At 44.3% G+C, this 16,963-nt stretch overlaps 1 protein-coding gene across 5 annotated transcripts in view; it reads left to right on the forward strand.

Annotated features, from left to right (window-relative positions):
- Positions 1-16,963, forward strand: part of sfswap (splicing factor SWAP) — a 155,631-nt gene that overhangs the window by 24,925 nt on the left and 113,743 nt on the right. For 4 of the 5 annotated variants that reach the window (XR_011949477.1, XM_072518075.1, XM_072518269.1 and 1 more), the window contains exons 7-10: positions 2,080-2,221; positions 9,849-10,080; positions 11,967-12,098; positions 16,791-16,884. Coding sequence is in view for 4 of the 5 variants with exons in the window: in XM_072518075.1 (XP_072374176.1) it covers positions 2,080-2,221; positions 9,849-10,080; positions 11,967-12,098; positions 16,791-16,884 (600 nt within the window). In the remaining variant the exon portion in view is untranslated. The remainder of the gene's footprint in view (positions 1-2,079; positions 2,222-9,848; positions 10,081-11,966; positions 12,099-16,790; positions 16,885-16,963) is intronic. The other variant, XM_072518159.1, reaches the window with a different exon arrangement.

Consider the following 16,963-nt stretch of genomic DNA (forward strand, 5'->3'; position numbering starts at 1 on the left):
CCGAAAGCTAGTGACATCGAAACAAACCTGTTGGACTTTAACCTGGTGTTGTAAGACTTCGTACTGTGCTCACCCCAGTCCAACGCCGGCATCTCCACATCATAACTTTTTGAACACGAAGGGGCAATTTAGCATGGCCAATCCACCTAACCTGCACATCTTTGGACTGTGGGAGGAAACCGAAACACCCGGAGAAAATCCACGCAGACACGGATGAAAGTGAAAACTTCACACAGACTGACCCGAGGCGGGAATCGAACCCGGGTCCCTGGACCTGTGAGGCAGCAGTGCTAACAGTGACGCCCACAACTTCAACCACTCGCCACTGCATAGAAAAAGTTTTTCCTCCTGTCACCTTTGGTTTGGTTCTCTTGCCAATCGCCTTCGGTGTCCACCCATGAGAACAGTTTCTCCTTATCTACTTTGTCCAGATTCCCCATGATTTAAACACTTGGTCAAACTTCCTCCCAACCTTAAATAAAACTATCAATGCTGGAAATAGCCCGCAGGCTGGGCAACGTCTGCGGAGAGAAACGTTTCGGGTCTGGACCACCGTTCATCAGAATTGAAGATAGAAATGTTAATGTTTTAAGCCAATGAAAGGAGGGGATGGGGCAGGAATCATAAAAGGGAAGCTATGTGATAGGGTGGGGGGCTGGGGAGATTAGATAACAAAGGATTTAATGGTACAACAGCCAGAGAGTAGTCATGGATTTAGTAAAGAAACAAAGGTGGTATCCAAAAGAGGCTGAATGGCTACATCTCAACCATCTGATTGCGACATGAAGAAAAAAACTGGACAAGACCTACCTGACCAAACAGAAAAAGGAGAAAACACAGAAGGCAGAGGTTACCATCTAAAGTTGTTGAACTCTGTGTTGAATCCTGAAGGCTGTAGAGTATCAAGTTGAAGGATAAGGTGCTGTTCCTCGAGCTTGAGTTGAGCTTTGCTGGAACGCAGTCGCCGACCATGACATCAAGATCACTATGAAGTCAGGTGGAGGATTAAGATGACAAGTAACCAGGAGCTTGGGGTCATGCTTGTGTATGGAACAGAGGTGTTCCACAAAGCATCCACCCAGTCTGCGTTTGGTCTCCTCCTCCGGTTCTTGTATTATTGCCTAACATCTGTCAGATGCAGTCTTTTACTGCTTCACCTTACGCTATCTTTTTGTCATCCAGTAAGCTCTGGTTTTGATCCTCCTACCTGGGAATGTACCTGAACTATCTCCACTCACTGCAGCCCAGTGATAAATTGCAGTTTTGCCAGCTAATCTTTGATTCCCGTGTACCTGCACAATTTCTGTTCTCCTCTTGCTATAGAATTTACAATGCAGAAGGAGGCTATTCGGCCCATCGAGTCTGTGCAGAACCTTGGAAAGAGCACCCTACTGAAGCACCCACGCCTCCAACCCATCCCTGCAACCCAGTAACCCCACCTAACCTTTTGGAAACTATGGAGCAATTTAGCATGGCCAATCCATCTATCTTTAGATATCCATCTTTGGACTGTGGGAGGAAACTGGAGGACCCGGAGGAAACCCACGCAGGCACGGGGAGGAAGTGCAGACTCCGCACAGACAGTCACCCGAGGCCGGAATTGAACCCTGGAGCTGTGATGCAGCAGTGCTAACCACTGTGTAGTCCCAAAGTTGGCCCTCCTGCAATTAATCATTTTTGCTCTGGATTATTCCTTATCCTTTTTCATAACTAATCTAAACCATATGATTCTGTGATTATTGTTCCCCAATTGGTCTGTTGACACTTAACCAAGCCCATTCCCCAGAACCAGATTCAGCAGTACCTCCTTCCTTTCTTGAGTCAGAAAACATCTAGAAAGTTTTCTTGAACTCACCTAAGTAACTCTCCACCTCTTGCCATTTGCACCATTAATTTATGGTGTGAACTGAAGTCGAGCTCCAGTCAAATGTCATCTAATCCAAGTGGAGCATTGTACATTGTTTGAGTAAGATAACAAAAAGTCAAAACCTGTTTACAGTAGTTTGCAAAACAAATTGGTATATCTGTGGCCCAAAATGCTGGTTAACAGCATTGTGATTAATGCTTTATTTATTCTAGCCTCTGAAAGTAATGGATCCAGACCACCCTCTTGCAGCTTTAGTACGTAAAGTACAAGCAGATGCCAAAAACCTGCAAAAACAGCAAGAATCTGACAATTCAGAAGCAGTAGTGGCCACAGTAGAATACACTGCTGCGGATTGTAAGTATGGAGAAAAGGACTATTTCTGAAACTAAATTTGATGCCAATTTAATAGGTTTATTTTCTTAGTCCATTTTTCTGCCACCATATCTTAAAGACATTTGTTCATGTGTAAGCCTGTTGCATATGTGTTGGCAAGCAATTCCTTTTTTAATGGGATTATTCTCCGAGATGCGAATATCTCTGAGAAGTTCAGTATTTAACACCACCTCTGGCAATTCTGGAGAAGAGGGGTCTGCGTTGTGAAGGAAATTCATACTGCCTGTACTGCGCTGTAATGTTCTATGTTCTATGCTGTTGCATAAGGAGTTCCAGGATTTTGACCCAGCTACAATAATAATTAATAATAATCACTTATTGTCATAAGTGGGCTTCAATGAAGTTATTGTGAAAAGCCCCTAGTCGCCACATTCTGGCGCCAGTTCGGGGAGGCCGGTACGGGAATTCAACCCGCGCTGCTGGTCTTGTTCTGCATTACAAGCCAGCTGTTTAGCCCACCGTGCTAAACCACAATGAAGAAATTATAATTTTATTTTTATACTTTAGAGTTTCCAATTATGTTTTTTTTCCAATTAAGGGGCAATTTAGTGTGTCCAATCCATCTAACCTGCACATCTTGGGGTTGTGGGGTTGAGACCCCACAGGCACTGAGAGAATATGCAAACTCCACACGGTAGCATAGTGGTGAGCACTGTGGCTTCACAGCGCCAGAGTCCCAGGTTCCATTCCCGGCTTGGGTCACTGTCTGTGTGGCGTTTGCACGTTCTCCCTGTGTCTGCGTGGGTTTCATGCGGGTGCTCAGGTTTCCTCTCAGTCCAAAGATGTGCGGGTTAGGTGGATTGGCCATGCTAAATTACTCATCATGTCCGAAAAAGTTAGGCTGGGTTACTGGGTTGGATTGGATTTGTTTATTGTCACGTGTACCGAGGTACAGTGAAAAGTATTTTTCTGCGAGCAGCTCAACAGTTCATTAAGTACATGGGAAGAAAATGGAATAAAAGAAAATACATAATAGGGCAACACAAGTTATACAATGTAACTACATAAGCACCGGCATCAGATGAAGCATACAGGATGTAGTGTTAATGAGGTCAGTCCATTAGAGGGTCATTTAGGAGTCTGGTAACAGCGGGGAAGAAGCTGTTTTTGAGTCTGTTCATGCGTGTTCTCAGACTTCTGTATCTCCTGCCCGCTGGAAGAACTTGGAAGAGTGAGTAAGCCGGGTGGGAGGGGTCTTTGATTATACTGCCCACTTTCCCCAGGCAGCGGGAGGTGTAAATGGAGTCAATGGATGGGAGGCAGGTTCGTGTGATGGACTGCGCGGCGTTCACGACTCTCTGAAGTTTCTTGCGGTCCTGGGCTGAGCAGTTGCCATACCAGGCTGTGATGCAGCCAGATAGGATGCTTTCTATGGTGCATCTGTAAAAGTTGGTAAGAGTTAATGTGGACATGCCGAATTTCCTAAGTTTCCTGAGGAAGTATAGGCGCTGTTGTGCTTTCTTGGTGGTAGCGTGGACGTGGGTGGACCAGGACAGATTTTTGGAGATGTGCACCCCTAGGAATTTGAAACTGCTGACCATCTCCACCTCGGCCCCGTTGATGCTGACAGGGGTGTGTACAGTACTTTGCTTCCTGAAGTCAATTACCAGCTCTTTAGTTTTGCTGGCATTGAGGGAGAGATTGTTGTCGCTCCACCACTCCACTAGGTTGTCTATCTCCCTCCTGTATTCTGACTCGTTGTTATTCGAGATCCGGCCCACTGGTCGTATCGTCAGCAAACTTGTAGATGAAGTTGGAACCAAATTTTGCCACGCAGTCGTGTGTGTACAGGGGGTAAAGTAGGGGGCTAAGTACGCAGTCTTGCGGGGCCCCGGTATTGAGGACTATTGTGGAGGAGGTGGTGTTCATTCTTACTGATTGTGGTCTATTGGTCAGAAAATCGAGGATCCAGTTGCAGAGTGGGGAGCCAAGTCCTAGGTTTTGGAGCTTTGATATGAGCTTGGCTGGGATTATGGTGTTGAAGGCAGAGGTGTAGTCAATTAATAGGAGTCTGATGTAGGAGTCCTTGTTGTCGAGATGCTCTCAGGATGAGTGTAGGGCCAGGGAAATGGCGTCTGCTGTGGACCGGTTGCGACGGTATGCGAATTGCAGTGGATCAAGGTGTTCTGGGAGTATGGAGGTGATGCGCTTCATGATCAACCTCTCGAAGCACTTCATTACGACTGAAGTCAGGGCCACCGGATGGTAATCATTGAGGCATGTTGCCTGGTTCTTCTTTGGCACCGGTATGATGGTGGTCTTCTTGAAGCAGGTGGGGACCTTGGAGTGGAGTAGAGACAGGTTAAAGATGTCTGCGAATACCTCTGCCAGCTGGTCCACGCAGGCTGAGTGCACAACCAGAGATCCCGTCCGGGCCCGTCGCCTTCCGAGGGCTTACTTTCAGGAAAGCCAACCTGACTTTGGACGCTGTGATGATGGGTATGGGTGGGTTATGGGCTTCTGGGGCACTCGACAGCGGATTGGTGGTTACCTGCTCGAACAGAGCATAGAATGCATCAAGTTCATCGGGGAGGGGTGCGCAGCTGCCGGAGATACTGCTCGGCTTCACTTTGTAGCCCATTATGTTGTTTAGTCCGTGCCACAATTGCCGAGAGTCTGTCTGTGACTCTAGCTTGGTTTGATATTCTCTCTTGGCATCTCGGATGGCTTTGCAGAGGTCGTACCTGGATTTCTTGTATAGGTCAGGGTCGTCTGACTTGAACACCTCAGATCTGTCCTTCAATAGGGAGTCAATCTCGTGATTGAGCCATGGTTTCCGGTTGGGGAACGTACGTACTGCTTTCTTTGGCACGCAGTCGTCCACACATTTGCTGATGAAGTCTGTGACGGTGTGGCGTACTCATTTAAGTTGGTCGCTGAGTTCTTAAATATGGACCAGTCCACTGTTTCTAAGCAGTCACATAAGAGCTTTTTTGTTTCCTCGGACCAGCACTGCACAACCTTCTCAGCTGGATTCTCCCGCTTGAGTTTCTGCTTGTTTGCCGGGAGAAGGAGCACCATCTTGTGGTCTAATTTCCCAAAGTGCGGTCGGGGGATGGAACCGTAGGCGCCCTTGATTTTTGAGTAGCAGTGGTCAAGAGTGTTGTTGCCCCTGGTGGGACAGGAGATGTGCTGGTGCAATTTTATAGGGATAGTGTGGGGGTGTGGGCTTGGATGGGGAGCTGTTTCCAAGGGCCGGTGCAGACTCGATGGGCTGAATGGCCTCCTTCTGCATTGTAAATTTTTATGATTCTGTGAACAGTGACCCGGGGCTGGGGTCGAACCAGGGTCCTCAGCGCCATAGGGAGCAATGCTAAATGCCACCGTGTCGCTCTAGGAATGGTACCTGTTCAGGTCAAGATAGTGTGTGACCTAGAAATGACATGGTACTGCATCTGCCATGCATATGCCCACTCACTAAGCCTGTCCAAATCCTACTCGACTATTTCTACATCCTCTTCACAGTTCACCCTGCCACCCAATTTTGTATCGTCTGCAAATCTGGAGATAATACATTTTGTTCCCTCGTCCAAGTCATTAATATATAATGTGAACAGTTGGGGTCCTGGCACAGATCCCTGCGCTACCCACTAGTCACTCCTGCCAATCAGAAAATGGCCTTGGATTCCATGGGCTCTCACCTTTTGGACCAGCCTTCCATGTGGGACCTTGTCAAAGGCCTTACTGAAGTCCATGTAAACCACATCAACCGCACTACCCTCATCAATATATTTAGTTACCTTCAAAAATCTCAATTAAATTAGTTACACAGGATCTCCCACCAACAAATCCGTGGTGACTATCCCTGGTCAATCCCTGCCTTTCCAAGTGTTGATTAATCCTGTCTCTAAGAATTTTTTCCAATAATTTTCCTTCCATTAACGTTGGACTAACTGACCTGTAATTACCAGGCTTGCCCCTGCTGCCCATCTTGGTTCATGCATTTCATTATATCACTGCTCTATCTGGCAGACCATTGCATGTGCCAATCACTCTATGAACTTCATGAGAACAGTCCGCAGATTGTTGTAGGTTAGTTTGAACACTTGTCCTACTCCGACTTTTTAGTTTCAAGCTGCTTTCTGGATTCAAGTTTTCCGTACAGGTTATCTTCTATGCTTCAGTAAGATCGCACTATCAGCGTGCTTTGTCGCCTGCAAAACCCAAGTTCCAAAATCCTTTCCTCAGGAATCTCAACTCCTCTCTGCATGTGTCCAGAGTTATGTTGTCTCCGACCAGCACTGAACTGAACACTCAGGATCCAGCCTGACTGGAGTACCCTGCACTTGCTCAAGCTGAACAAAACTCTGCACATCTAAACAGTATTCAACCCAGTTCAGCTTCGTTTAACGCATACTGTCAATCACCAGGTCTACCAAAACCTTTATTCGCACACATTCCTCATTGGCGCCCCCAATAATCTCCACTGATTTTTACTCTTATTGTTTGGATTATGTCCTGTTTGCTCCGATGATTTCTTCTCTGCGTGTTTTGATGCGTTGACTGTCAGGTCAACCAAGATTCATGGGGTCTCTTAACTTCTGCACTTTCCATTTGTATTTGTGTTAAATTTGTCTGACCTTCCACTGTGCACTTGTATACTTTCTCCAATTCATTTTCTGATTTCTGAACTGCCTCCTCTGAATCCACTGCCCCTCCAGCTTTGGAGTAATTGCATATTTGATGGCAACACAATCTTGTATTGATGAGCGTACAATGTCCTAATGCACATTAGGAAGGAATAATAAGTCTGAGAGGGAAAGCTTGGGAAGGTGAATACAATAATAATTTTTATTATTGCCACAAATAGGACTTGCATACATTGCATGTAACGCTTTAAGTATTGCAGTTGTAGAGTCCTTTTTGCACCAAGTTTTTTCAAATTCATTTACGGGATGTGCATGTCGTTGGTTAGGCCAGCATTTATTGCCCATCTCTAGTTGTCCCTCAGAAGGTGGTGGTGAGCTGCCTTCTTGAACCGCTGCAGTCCTTGAGGTGGAGGTACACCCACTGTGCTGTTAGGGAGGAAGTTCCAAGATTTTGTCCCAGCGACAGCGAAGGAACGGCGATATATTTCGAAGTCAGGATGGTGAGTGACTTGGAGGGGAATCTCCAGGTGGTGGGGTTCCCAGATATCTGCTGCTCTGGTCCTTTTAGATGATAGTGGTCGTGGGTTTGGAAGGTGCTGCCTAAGGAACCTTGGTGAGTTTCTGCAGTGCATCTTGTAGATGGTACACATGGCTGCCACTGTTCAACAGTGGTGGAGGGATTGAATATTTGTGGAAGGAGGAGCAATCAAGTGCGCTGCTTTGTCCTGGATGGTGTCGAGCTTCATGAGTGTTGGAGCTGTACTCATCCAGGCAAGTGGAGAGTATTCCCTCACACTCCTGACTTGTGCCTTGTAGATGGTTGACAGGCTTTCTGGGGGTCAGGAGGTGAGTTACTTGCTGTAGGACTCTTAGCTTTTGACCTGCCCTGGTAGTCAAAGTATTAACGTGTCAAGTCTAGTTCAGTTTCAGATCAATGGTAACCCCCCAGGGTGTTGAATGTGGGGGTTTCAGCGATGGTAATGCCATTGAAGTTGTGTGCCAGCCACTGTCTACCCAAAGAAATTTACATCACATCGTGCCTGTGTTCAATTTTTACTGAAGCAATTGGAAACTACTGCTAGTGCTACATCCCTTACACCTCATGGTTTACCATCATAGAACTAGCGGGTTTTATCTTAGAATCCGTACAGTGCAGAAGGAGGCCATTCGGCTCATCACGTCTGTACTGACCCTCCGAAAGAGCACCCCATCCTGGCCCACGCCCTGCCCTATCCCCATAACCCCACCTCAACGTTTGGACACAAAGGGACAATTTATCATGGCCAATCCACAGTTATGACCTCCCACAGTCCACATCTTTGGATTGTGGGAAGAAACCGGAGCACCCGGGAGAAACACAGGCACGGGAAGAATGTACAAGCTCCACATAGACAGTTGTCCAAGGTTGGAATTGAACCCGGGTCCCTGGTGCTGAGAGGCAGCAGTGCTTACTTACTGTGCCACCGTGCAGCCCCATGGTATTGTATCTGCTTCAAATATATATGGTGAGCAAAATAAGTTTGAAATAATTTAATGGGAGATTCTTTATTATGAGCTGTATTAGATAGATTTTCACTGGTGGGAATGGTGAATTGTCTGACTCTTTTTAAACCTATTCTGACTCTTTAAGCCTTTTATGTGCTATATTCCTGGGTTCCAAAGAAGATTGAATATGGAAGATCCTAGGTGTGAATCAACTGTTTTTACATCATCAAGAATCAGTTAGTGATGTGACTAACGAAATCAGCCAAGAGAGTGTTAGTGTTACTAATATTCAAATATTTATGCTGCTAAACATTCCATAGAACTTGGAACATGTCATTTAAGAAATAATTGTTGGGAATAGATTAGCTTTTGATAGGCTGCATTTGTATCAATATTAACATTTGGAGTGGGAAGATTTAAATGTGCAATCTCTGTTGCTGCTGTTTGTGCTTTTGGTATGCAAGATGGATGGTGATCTTTCTCCCTCAGCAAAAGTAGTAGGTTTTCCACCCTTAGCATTGACCTGCTTTTGACCCCTAACAATTAGTGATGCTTTAAATAGGATTATAAGGCTTTTAGTTAATACTCAGCTTCAGTTATTGGCCCATTACAAATGTTCTGTGTCTCAGATTTGAATCTCTAAGGCTATGGATGTATATTAGTATACGGTAATGCAATATTCTGTCTGGATTATATTTACCCAGAATGTAGGGTATTGATCTTATCATCATGATTGTTTTCATGTCTTCCAGTTGTTTAGGATAGGTATGTTATAATACAAAGAAAGCAGCGGCAGGGGAATACTTCTCTGCCTTGAGGAGCAGAGGCGGGGAGGAGTGTGGGGGGAGCATGAGTGTTAAAGCTTAGATTCTCGTAGTCTTGCCCTGTAAGTTGACCTGGGATCGGAATGTCCTCCACTACCCCACCTGATTAAGTTAACAAATGTGTGTTTTCTATTAGAATTGATTGTTGCTTTGAAACAAAATTGACAGCAACTTCATGAACAAATGCATTCTACTCCAGGCCTAATGAGGTTTGATCCTTACTCATCCTTTGACACTGCAGTCAGTGCAATTCGGTTAGTAAAGCCAAAAGACTAGTTGAGTGAAGATGCTATCAATCTTGTAGTACTTGGATAGATAATCAACATTGATTTAATGAGGAAATTTGCATCAAGTGAATTGTTTCGGAGCTGTAGGTGAATCCTGACAAGTGAAAAACTAATTTATCAAAAATTGATTTAAGATTATGGTCGGATTTTTAAAAACTAGTTTGGTTTGCTAACATTTTTAGATGTAACAGATCTAATAGAGTACTTCGGTGATTTTAGCATTGCAGTCTAATAAATATTTAAACAACTTTATATGATGGTGGTTAAGCTTCTGAAGATGTACTGTTAAGTAAAAGCACCAAGCAATGATGAAAAATGACTGTTCCATTATAACTCTTGGAACATTCTGTGAGCATGGGAAGAGTAACTGGATACAAGTTTAATTAAGTATCTTGTGTTACAGCAGCAGTGACGACCATGTATTATGGATATTACATGATGCCTGATGGTACGTACTGCCTAACGCCGCCACCTCCGGGAATGGAGGTCTCTGGTTATTATAGCGCCTTGCCTTCAGAGGTGGCTGTACAAACTGCAACTGGGACATCTGTGCCTCCATCGTCTGGAACTACCCCACCACATACCGAAGGTGACAGCAGTAGTATCCACGTTCCTTCTTCTACAACCACAGTCAGGTGGGACATTTTAAATTTCAACATTTTAGCTTTCATAAGTTTAAACTTGTGTAAATGAGCTGTGGTAATTTGCTTAGGGCCACCTCTATGGGTTTGTCAGGAATTGAGCATTCTAATTCTCCAGATGAAGTCATCCTTAATCTAATCTAATCCTGCGTGTGCATTATTGAACTGGATTGCTGCTTTAACAGTGGATCTCTTCACTTCAGTTAGAATCAGTAAAATGCTGTCTCCCTTCTTCACTAAACCTCTGATTTGTGGTCAAAGGTCTTCATTGATGCAAAAGTAAGCTGCATAATACATCAGAGAAAGCTTAATTTAAAAAGATGAAATAAAAAGAGGAGAGTTTATTGGAGGGAAGAATAGAGTTGAAATCAGACAGGAACATTTTGGTTAAGCCTGCAATATATTGGGGGAGAAAATACTAGCCTTTGCAAAAATGTGAATTTTCCTAAATCACGGTAAAAGCCAAACTATTTTCTGGTGAACTATCTTTCCTTCTCCTGTCACCTTGGTCTCACCTTTCCTGTCCTTCACAAAATATTGGGTGAATTAATTCTATGCCGCACCCATGCCACTTCCCCAGATCTTATTCCCAAATTGTACTCCCAGCCCCAGGTTGCAACCCCATGTCCGACCTCCAGATGCTCACTTCACGCTTTTAGACTTCCCTCACTCACATACATTCCACTACATCCTGGACAGCTTGCCACTGCCTCAACTCACTGCCAGCTCAAACTTTGTACAGTTTGGCTGCAATCTTGATGCAGATTTTGAGCTCCAAAAATGGTAGTAGAAAAAGGAGTATGCAAGATCTGTACAAATGGTTTGGGAGAAAAACAAAAAAACACTTGGCGGGGGGTGTTCTGAGTCTGAGGGGCCAGAAAAAGCACAATGAACTCAAAGCAGTAAACAGAATGGAACCCACGATGCAAATGAGTGGAGAAAAGAGACTAGAAGACAAAGCCAGAAGGGAAACTTTTAACGTGTGGGTGGGAATTTAGTGACGCACTCTCATCGGAGTTTCCATGGGAGAATTGAGGAATAACATGAGCTCCTACATGACAAGGTGACCAGTTGTCCACCAAACCAAGTTGAAGAGGTACCTGGTTGATTACCGACAGATAAACTCGAGTGACTTGGTGGACACTTGGGTGAGATGAGTGGTGAGTGTTTCACAAGTTCTCATGGCTGAGAGTGGGAAACAAGCCGAAGGCAGCAACACCCATGCTCTCCCTGTGACTGCAAAAATGAGAGTAAGTTGCATCTTTTAGGTCTGCCTCCGGCTCCTCGATAGACTTTGTTTGCAATTGTCCTCCCCACTCAGTTGTGTCGTTAAAATTTTCTCTTAAGTCATATATTAATGAGGGTGCCTGAGTCAGGCAGGCAACTATACTGCTGGAAAAAGCAGCAAAGGGTGGGAATAGAGCACAAATTCAGAGCCGCTCCATTTTAACTCTTCTGCCAGACAGGAGAATTTAAAATGACCCTGGAGTGACACGATCAAGAATAGCAAATAACAAGGAATGATAGTTGGAAGGAGAGAGACAGTGTTACTGATTTTTGTCTAAGAGCCCACATAAGAGATTAACTGTTGCATAATAACATCCCAGTTATAAAACAGTGTGCCCTTTGATTCACTTTAAACCATACCAAATGATATCAGATAGCTGTTATAAAAGATGCTGTAGTAACCAGCATTTGTAATGTCATCACTGGGCAATGTCTAAAAAGTTGTCCTTTTTGATTTGAGGGAGAGAATTTTTGGTATCTTGAGGCTTGGAGGCTGCTATTTCTCATACATTGTGAGAAAGATGCAATGTGCTATCATTGTATCATCCATGTACTGCTTTTCTTGTGTAACGTGCCTGTTTTTTACCTTACAGTGCCACAACTGTTGTCCCTGTCATTATTCCTCCTCCTCCTGATATCCAACCTGTCATTGACAAGCTGGCTGATTATGTATCCAGGAATGGTACCAAATTTGAAACCAGTGTAAGAGACAAAAATGATACGCGGTAAGAAATCACTTTCCAATAATTGAAACTTGTTGCATTATGTGTGATATACACGCTGTTTGCCATTCGAATATAATATGAATTTGATCGGTCACGGCTCCAGATCACCCTTCATGTTTGAATTGGATTTTCATTCAAAGAAAAGGGGGGAAAAACTTGTGCTGGCTGAAAAGTTCACTATAAATATTTGCTCAATGTGACATAAGTCAAATCTCTGGGTACAACGTTGGGCATTTGTATGTAAATCAGAATAGAATAGCTCATTGTTGAGGCTCCATTTGTATCACAGAATTTACAGTGCAGAAGGAGACCTTTCAGCCCATCAAGTCTGCATCGGCCCTTGGACAGAGCACCCTACTCAAGCCCACACTTCCACCCTATCCCACCTAACCTTTTTTTGGACACTAGGGCAATTTTGCATGGCCACTCTACCTAACCTGCACATCTTTGGACTGTGGGAGGAAACTGGAGCACCCGGAGGAAACCCACGCAGATACGGGGTGTGAACGTTCAGACTCAGCACAGTCAGTGAACCAAGCCGGGAATCGAACCTGGGACCCTGGAGCTGTGAAGCTACCGTGCCGTATCGGTTTCATCAGAAAGATGTGGATTTAATGGAGTGAAAAATGGTTAAGGTGATACTGTGACATTTTTGACTTTTAAGGACAGACTGCTGGAACCTTTTACTTGAAGAAAGAAGATTGAGGCAATTGATCGGGTTGCTAAAATGATGAAAGGGACGGGGGTACTATTCTGTAGATAGGTTTCCATACTTGTTCATTATTAAGTCAAATGATGCAAGACAGAAATTTTCCATCTGTGTTTAACATGCAATGGATTTCCATCAGAATTGATGCTTTAAGTAAGATTGCGTGGTAGGAAATGGATCAGGTGCAGACTTCGGCCAGTCCCTTTGTGCCGACTTCATCTTTATGAAAACGGATAATCCAACCTCACGTGTGTAGGTCGTCGTGAAGGGCAACAGCAACAAAATGTTTGCTTTACTCAGCACCTGCTACTCCTGGAAGATGCTACCCCAGAATTCTGACAACCTCATGGGCTTTTGCCATGCTTTTAATGCGGTATTACAGGTCAGCCACAACAGAGTAGCCTTACGTTGGCGTCAGCTCTAAAGTTAATAACTGACTCTGGGGTCTCAACCTCAAAAGGAAGTTTTCACCCACCACTTCTCTTTCAAAATCTGAAACTTCTCTCATTTGCTAGTACATCTTTGCATCCTTATTTGCATCGGCACGATTGACAAAACCGTCCCTCAAGAAATCATCTTTATATATAGCTTTGTTCCCGAGTTAAGCTTCTTCTTCCTGGAGCAACACGAGCACTCCTCTGTCCTGCCCTGGACTCTTCTGAGCAGCTCTGCCGAGCAGGTTCTGTTCTGAGATGCTGTCCAATAGGTAAGCTGCTTTTTTGAGCCTCTGGCCGTCTCTAACTTTTAAGAAAACCATCTTCACAGTTCACTTACCTTACTTGCCAGCGGCTGGAAAATGGAAGCAACACTGATCTGTGATTTGGCACCAAAAGTACCTACCTGGAGCACACCTTGACGTCAGGTGTGCTTGCAGGGTGCTCTCTGTTGCCGTTTCTGGCCGGAAGACTCCACACAGCCTCATTTATTTCCCTTTAAAAGGTGGCAGCGGCTGCCATTCTCAATGTAAAAGGCAGCAACGGCTGCTGTGCTCTTCTGCGATCGGGACGACCGTGGCAATCGCACAACTGATCATTCCTCGATCCACCTGCAGGTCACAATCCGCACTTTGAAAAACCCTTGTTTAGTGACAATTGCTGGAGGGTGTCTGTTGTGGTTATATGTTTCGCACTAAATTAGGCTTGCTTGTCAATATCACACATAATACTCACTTGGGCAAGTTTTGTAGGGATCCAGATATCCATGTAATTGTATTCCTGCAAGAGTAAGCTTCCTCAGGAGTTGAACAATGGGAAAGTTCACAACATGGTAACAATGTGGTTGTGGTTGCAGAGTGTGTATAAATTTATAATTCTCCCAAGTGGCAGTGTGCAAAGCTGGCTGGCTGTGCATTTGCAATAAGTTAGATGCTGCTTAACGCTTTGCAAAGCATATAACAAAAATAAATTGCTATTAATGCTTTAAATATTTGAGCGGCACGGTAGCAACAGTAGTTAGCACTGTTGCTTCACAGCTCCAGGGACCTGGGTTCGATTCCCAGTTTGGGTCACTGTCTGTGCGGAGTCTGCACGTTCTCCCCGTGTCTGCGTGGATTTCCTCCGGGTGCTCCGGTTCCTTCCCACAAGTCACGAAAGATGTGCTTGTTGGGTGAATTGGACATTCTGAATTCTCCCTCAGTGTACCCGAACAGGGGCTGGAATGTGGCGACTAGGGGGATTTTCACAGCAACTTCATTGCAGTGTTAGCGTAAGCCTACTTGTGACAATAATGAAGATTATTATTATTATCTAAATTTAGATGATCTAAATGTGGCACAGAGGACTGTGTTTTTTTTTTTCAGTGTTCACTTTTTGAAATTTTTTTTTGTTATTAAATTTAGAGTAGCCAATTATTTTTTCCAATTAAGGGGCAATTTAGTGTGGCCAATCCACGTATCCTGCACATCTTTTGGGTTGTGGGTGCGAAACCCACGCAGACACGGGGAGATTATGCAAACTCCACACGGACAGTGACCCAGGACCGGGATTAGAACCCGGGTCCTCAGCGCCGTAGGCAGCAATGCTAGCCACTATGCTGCCCTCACTTTTTGAAATATGAGTGACTAGATGTTTGAATCACTCATGGGCAGTTTATCATTTGGTAAATATAACACATCTAAAGCTCACAGGCTTTATTTAATTGGGAGAACAATGGCATTGACTAGTTTTCTTTCTCCTCTCTTTCCTAACCTACCATCACAACCCAATGGAATTGCATTTTGCCTGATGTGATCTAGGTTTGGCATTTGAGGAAAAAATAATGCTAATTCTATGGTTCTAATTTCAGATTTGCTTGTTTAAAGACCTCTTGGTGTCATGAATTATAAGGAAAAATATAAATTTTGTTAACATATTAACCTATGACAGGAATGTTGTAAGATAAATAAGCTGCACTATTCGACTCGTGTTTATGCCTAGATTAACGATCCAGAGAACATGTATTCAGATCCCGCAATGATTCTTGAAGAATTTAATTTTGGTTTTAAAAGAATTGTAATAAAGAGCTAGTATTCAAAGTGACTGTGAAGCTCTTGGAGTCTCGTTAAAAACCCGGTTGGTTTACTGGTGCCTGTCATCCTTACCCAGTTTGGGCTATATCATGGCTGAGTCTACATGGTTGATCTTCAACTGCCTGATTTTATTACGGATGGGTCATAAATACTGGGTTTAGCTCACTGGGCTAAATCGCTGGCTTTTAAAGCAGACCCAGGCAGGCCAGCAGCACGGTTCAATTCCCGTACCAGCCTCCTCGAACAGGCGCCGGAATGTGGCAACTAGGGGCTTTTCACAGTAACTTCATTGAAGCCTACTCGTGACAATAAGCAATTTTCATTTTCATTCATTTTGTTTGGCAGCGACACTTGCACCCCAAAAATGTACTTTTATTGACTTTAACTGACTTTCAAAAAAGTGTAGTACCTATAGCCAAATGTTTTAGTGCAGATTCAGCCGCATGGGTTTGCTTTGCCTCTCAATCAAAACCATTCTCATTTCTTTGGGGTTTTTTTTCTATAATTGCTTGGATTTAAAGTTTGTTTCCTTTTTGCCGTTACAAATAATAACCATGACGACATGGGCAATTCCATTCATTGTTGGTGCATAACATTTCTGAATGTTTGTGATGCTGATTGAAGGATAGATACAGGCCAAGATAACTCCCTTGCTGCTCTTTGACATAGTGCCATGGGATCTTTTGCATCCATCTGAGCAGTCACGTGGGCTCTCGGTTTGAAGAGTGCCACTCCAAGATTATCATAGAATTTACAGTGCAGAAGGAGGCCATTCGGCCCATCGAGTCTGCACCGGCTCTTGGAAAGAGCACCCTACCCAAGCCCACACCTCCACCCTATCCCCCATAACCCAGTAACCCCACCCAACACTAAGGGCAATTTTGGACACTAAGGGCAATTTAGCATGGCCAATCCACCTAACCTGCACATCTTTGGACTGTGGGAGGAAACCGGAGCACCCGGAGGAAACCCACGCAGACACGGGGAGAACGTGCAGACTCTGCACAGACAGTGACCCAAGCCGGGAATCGAACCTGGGACTCTGGAGCTGTGAAGCAATTGTGCTATCCACTATGCTACCGTTCTGCCCAATCTCCCTCAGTATTACACTTCAATGTCAGTGTTGATTTTTGTGTTCAAACCCCAAACTGGGACTTGAACCTGAAACTTTGGGGGGCGGTGGCCACAGTCAACACCCTATGGGGGGGGGGGGGGGGGGGGGGGGGGGGACCACAGTCAACACCTTATGGATGAGGATAAGGCATCTTTCTATAATTTGGTAACAGTTTCACCAGCAATTGAATACATTATACATAATCAACAGCAAACATTAGAAACACAACTTCATGCAATCTGTTTTGTTTAAACGTTTGATAGTGTTCAGTTTTTTTTTTTTGTTTAAATGTGGTTTGAAATTCATCTTGTATGATCTATTTAAAAACATGTTTAGAGTTTAAGACTGTGCCTTGTCTTCCAGATTTGAGTTTCTCCAGCCCTGGCATCAGTACAATGCATATTATGAGTTCAAGAAGCAGTACTTCTCTCAAAAGGAAGGTTGTGCTATTCCACAGGTAAGGCAGGGCGGGCGGATGCACATTTATACGCTTGGTGTCTTTCAAACAAACTTTAGGTTGCAGTTCAAGTGAAGTT

The sequence above is a fragment of the Scyliorhinus torazame genome, chromosome 1 (assembly GCF_047496885.1).
Source record: "Scyliorhinus torazame isolate Kashiwa2021f chromosome 1, sScyTor2.1, whole genome shotgun sequence".
Classification (NCBI taxonomy): domain Eukaryota; kingdom Metazoa; phylum Chordata; class Chondrichthyes; order Carcharhiniformes; family Scyliorhinidae; genus Scyliorhinus; species Scyliorhinus torazame.